Here is a 5,386-nt window from a genome sequence, read left to right as displayed (position 1 = left end):
CCCCGCCCAGCCGCCAGCACGTGCAGAGGCACACTGCCCTGACGCAAGGACGCAGACCCCGCCTCTCATTGTTCTGGCAGCTCGCTGCCAGAGGACGAAAGACAAACGGAGGCGTTTCCCGTCAGAAAATGGAAGAGAAGGGGGCGGGGCGCGGTGATCAGATGACGGGACAGGGATGACTGTCGAGCGGGTGGGGAGATGGGGTTGGCGAGGCGGGGAGGGCAGGGGCTGGGGGCGGGGTGAAATCTGACTGACCGGATTGGACCGTACGGTCAGGCCTTCACCAATAGGCATGGGTGGTGGTCGGGGCTGGCGCATGCGGTGACGGACGGCAGTAGCGGGCGCCGGCAGTGAGCCGCATGAAAATATTGACCGCGGATGTTGAGAGCCGCAGGCCTCGTTCACGTTGGCAGATTCTGGTTGCAAGTCGTGTGGCCCACACTGGTAAAAATGATACAGCCGGGACACCAACAATTAGAGAGTCTGAAAGTCACTGGGAGGAGGGGAAACGCTGGTGGAGCTGGAGAGGTGTTCTATTGTCTGCATTGGAGATTTTCAGATAATTGGTCTGACAGCCACATAATGTTGGGCAGCTTAAGCTGGGTGTATTGTTGGTGCCATTACGGGAGAGAATATCAGGCTCTGGAGATTGGTTGGGAGATGTGCTTGAATGAGTTTGGGCTGACAATCCTGACTGAAAGGGAGTTATTCTATGAGGTAAGTTAGACCAATAAATATTGGAGGTAGGCATGATGTGGACATGCCAGCATTGGACTGGGGTGGGCACAATAAATCTCACAACCCCATGATCAGGTGAGTCAGGGCTCGTGATTCCAAATAAACCTGATGGACTTTAACCTGGTGATGTGAGAATTCTTACTATGCCCACCCCAGTCCCAATGTAGGCATCTCCACATCGTGGCTACCACCGACACTGCAAACTGCTGGCTTAAAAGTGGAGAGGATCTCCACTCACCTGATGAAGGAGCAGTGCTCCAAAAGCTCGTGATTCCAAATAAACCTGTTGGACTTTAACCTGTGTTGTGAGACTTCTTACTATATCTATTGGAGTTTAGAAAAATGAGCAGTGACTCTATTGGAACATATATTTTGGGATATAACGAGATTGTAAATGTGAACAGATTTTGCTTTGATTTATTAATATCCCATGCATTTGTATACAGTGACAAGTATTGTTTCTTGCGCACTTTATAATCAAAGCGGACAGAATAGTCTACATGGACTTCAGTAAGGCCTTTAGCAAGGTCCCACATGGGAGATTGGTCAAGAAGATAAGAGCGCATGGGATCTAGGGTAGTTTATAAATTGGAACCAAAGTTGCGTTACTGGCTGGAAGCAGAAGCTGATGGTCAAAAGTTGTTTTTATGACTGGAACCTTGTGTCCAGTGGTGTACACAGTGACTGGTGCTGGGCCTCTTGCTGTTTGTAGTGTACATTAATGATCTGGACATGAAAATAGGAGATATGATCAGTAAGTTTGCAGATGACACCAACATTGGTGGTATGATAAAGAGCAAGGAGCATAACAGTGGCAAATGGAATTTAACCCTGAAAAGTGCGAGGTGATGCATTTTGTGAGGGTTAACAAGGCAAGGGAATACACAATTTTTGGTTGAACGTTAGGAAGTACCAGAGGACCAGAAAGAACGTGGGTGCATGTTCAAAGATCCCCGAAGGCAGCAAGACAGGTAGATAGAGTGGTTAAGAAGGCCTACGCAATACTTGCCTTTATTGGCCTATGCATAAAATATAAGAGCAGGGAAGTTATGATGCATAAAACACTCATTAGACCACAGCCAGAGAACAGAATGAAAGGGTAGATTTTGAGTTCTCTCCTGTCTACCATAACACAACTGCGGACAGAGACCAGGGTTTGTATCAAGTGTGACATAAGAAGCTTTCCTTGTCACAAGAGTGGTCTGACACGTGACCATTTATTTGTTCCAAAAAAGGTGCCCTTTCATTTCTTTATTTGCAAAAGCAGGTGTAGATGCTTTGTGCTCGAAAGCCTCCAATTGGCTTCAACGTTAAGAACCCTCCATCCTCAATTAAATGGCGAGCATGGCCTCTGACCACAAATTTGCCAGATCAAGCAAAATTGATGTAGGGTGACTGTTCTTGAAATGTTGGGTGGAATTCTGCCATTTTGGTCCCATGGCAGGGCTGGAACGTGAAACAGGAAAGCACGCCAAAACTCCAGCCCTGACCTCATTACTTGTGTGATTTGTAGCAGGGAAGTCTTGATTGCGCATAGACTACCATCCAGTTAGGCACCAAGTTGAAAAGGCATCCAACATCACTGAGCAACTATTGAAGAAAGAAGATAGACTTCCTGAAAATGAAAATGGATCTCTGGGAGCATCCTGAGGCTGGAAGATGGACCTCTTGAGCAAACAAGATCTGGTGGGAAATTCATACCGGTGTAAACAATCTTTGGGCTCCCACCATCGAACCCACTAGTGGGGGCCTGTAAGGATTGTGCATGGTGTGTGGTTGGACGCTTCACCTTTCAACTTGGTGATGGACTCCTGACGCAAGACTGAAGGTCCTGTCCCAGGAATCTGTCAGTATTTATTGGCAAAATGAGCTCTGTATAGTGTGGTCAAAAGAGGTAAGTTTTAAGGAGGAAAGTGAAAGGGGTCAAGGATCGTCCCTTGTGAGAAATTATTCATGTGTGAATGTTAGGATGACAATTCTCCAGCTATTTCCCTAGATGTTCCTCTCAGTCAACTTTGGAAACTGCACAGTGTCATACTTTCAAGTATCTGAACCTATGTAAGCAACGCAAGATGGAAGGACTGTAGAATCTGAACCAGAAAATGCCTGTTAGGATAGTTAATTCAATGCCCCATCAGGCACAGCAAGTGAAATAGAGGGAATAAAAGATTGGATTACAAGAGATTAAAAAAGATAAAAATATATTTAACTTTCCAATGTTTGTATTTCACTATTGTATTTGTGCAAAATAATAAATGTATGTGTAAATTAGCTCAGAATTCCTCTGATGCTTCTGTTAAATTGAAATATGTCAGTAAATTGTTGTAATCCTGGTTTATTGCTTTTTTTTGTTAGTGGGACATGGGCATCGTTGGCTGGCCAGCATTTATTGCCCATCCTGAATTGATCAAAGGCAGTTGAGAGTCAACCACATTGCTGTGGCTCTGGAGTCACATGTAGGCCAACCTAGGTAAGGATGGCCATTTTCCTTCCCTAAAGGACATTAGTGAACCAGATGGGTTTTTCTGATAGTCAACAATAGTTTCATGATCATCCGTAGATTCTTAATTCCAGATATTTTTATTGATTTCAAATTACAACATCTGTCATGGCGGGATTTGAATTTGGGTCTTCCGAACATTAGCTGAGTTTCTGGATTAATCGTCTAGCAATAATACCACTAGACCAAAGTCTCCCCTGTTAGTTTTTACTTTCTTCAAGCTAAACCCTTATGCACACTTCAGTTATCATAGGATCATAGAAATCCTACAGTGCAGAAAGAGGCCATTCAGCCCATCGAGCCAGCACTGTCAACAATCCCAGGCCCTATCCCCACAACCCTACGTATTTACCCTGCAAGACCCTCTGACACTAAGTGGCAATTTAGCAAGGCCAATCCACCTAATCCTCACATTTTTGGACTATGGGAGGAAACTGGAACACTGAGGGAAAAAAACCCATGCAGACATGGGGAGAATGTGCAAACTCCATACAGGCAGTGACCCAAGGCAGGAATTGAACTTGGGCCTGGCTCTGTGAGGCAGCAGTGCTAACCACTGTACCACAGTGTGCCCAATATAATCTAATGTATTTTTGCATTCCTGCAAATTCTGAATACTAAGTTATCTGATTATATTTTTCATTTTGTGCTCTAACTATTCTTCACTCTTTTAATTTTCAGTATTTTTTCACCTATTCTGTTGTTCAAACTTTCTGGAAATGATTTCCTCTTTTACTTCTCTTAAATTTTCAGAACCAAAATTCTATTTTTTTTAAAATTAATTCATTGGAACTGAAAAGGCCAGCATTGGTATTAAAACATTGCAATGAAATAAACCCTGTATTCTTGAATATACTTCAGATTTTTGTGCAGAAATGACCTTTTGTGTTTGTCATTTTATTTCAGTGAACTTGCGTTCTGAGATTATTGAATAAAGAAAAATGGTCTCTGTCTTCCCCAAAATTTCCCTGAAGCCAGAGGTGGAGGCCTATCTCCAAAGTGTCTTTAAAAACAACGAGGTAATGATTTATATAACAATGCTTGGACTTAATGACACAAGTTACTGTGCAAATGTTTTGACAAAGAACAAAGAAAATTCCATGCTGTCTGACTGAACTAAAACCCCAAAGAGAACTAAAATGATTGAATATTGTCAGAGAATACAGCAGGATATTGATAGGCTGGAAAATTGGCAGAGAAATGGCAGATTGAATTTAATCCAGATAAATGCGAAGTGATGCATTTTGGTGGAACTAATGTGGGCGGGAGCTATACAATAAATGGCAGAACCATCAGGAGTATAGACACACAGAGGGACCTGGGTGTGCAGGTTCACAGATCCTTAAAGGTGGCAGCACAGGTGGAAAAGATGGTGAAGAAGGCATGTGGCATGCTTGCCTTTATAGGACGGGGCTTAGAGTATAAAAGTTGGCATATGATGTTGCAGCTATATAGAACGTTGGTTAGGCCACATTTGGAATACAGCATCCAGTTCTGGTCGCCACACTACCAGAAGGACATGGAGGCTTTGGAGAGAGTACAGAAAAGGTTTACCAGGATGTTGCCTGGTGTGGAGGGTCTTAGCTATGAGGAGAGATTGGTAAACGGGTTGTTCTCCCTGGAAAGACGGAGGATGAGGGGCGACCTAATAGAGGTGTATAAAATTATGAAGGGCATAGATAGGATGAACAGTGGGAAACTTTTTCCCAGGTTGGAGGTGACGAACACAAGGAGTCACAGGTTCAAGGAGAGGGGGGCAAGGTTTAACAAAGATGTCAAAGGGATGTATTTTACACAGAGGGTGGTGGGGGCCTGGAGTGCACTGCCAAGCAAGGTGGTAGAGGCGGACACGCTGAGATGGTTTAAGACTTATCTGGATAGCCACATGAACAGACTGAGAATAGAGGGATACAAACGAATGGTCTTGTTGGACGCATGAGTGGCGCAAGCTTGAAGGGCCGAAGGGCCTGTTTCCTGTGCTATATTGTTCTTTGTTCTTTGTTTTAAAACTCCCAAACATTAGCAATTACTGAATTTCTTAGCAATGTAGAGCACAATCAACAAATTGGAGTCAAAATGTTCAAAATCGTTTCAATGAACAAATTTTCAATCTTTCATCCTTAGATTTCTTAAATCAAAGTTTTTGCA

General features: G+C 43.6%; 1 protein-coding gene across 3 annotated transcripts in view; it reads left to right on the top strand.

Moving 5' to 3' along the window:
• Window positions 1-314: 314 nt before the first annotated feature.
• The window catches only part of nsun6 (NOP2/Sun RNA methyltransferase 6), a 42,530-nt gene continuing 37,458 nt past the window's right edge, over window positions 315-5,386 (top strand). For 2 of the 3 annotated variants that reach the window (XM_080210959.1, XM_080210976.1), the window contains exons 1-3: window positions 315-444; window positions 3,094-3,208; window positions 4,145-4,257. In XM_080210959.1, coding sequence (XP_080067085.1) covers window positions 4,180-4,257 — 78 coding nt within the window. In that variant the 5' untranslated portion in view covers window positions 315-444; window positions 3,094-3,208; window positions 4,145-4,179. The remainder of the gene's footprint in view (window positions 445-3,093; window positions 3,209-4,144; window positions 4,258-5,386) is intronic. The other variant, XM_080210965.1, reaches the window with a different exon arrangement.

Source organism: Carcharhinus amblyrhynchos, chromosome 2 (assembly GCF_965287045.1).
Source record: "Carcharhinus amblyrhynchos chromosome 2, sCarAmb.v2.hapA, whole genome shotgun sequence".
In the NCBI taxonomy this organism is placed as follows: domain Eukaryota; kingdom Metazoa; phylum Chordata; class Chondrichthyes; order Carcharhiniformes; family Carcharhinidae; genus Carcharhinus; species Carcharhinus amblyrhynchos.
Note: the sequence above shows the minus strand (reverse complement) of the source record. Positions and strands in the feature narration are given on the sequence as shown.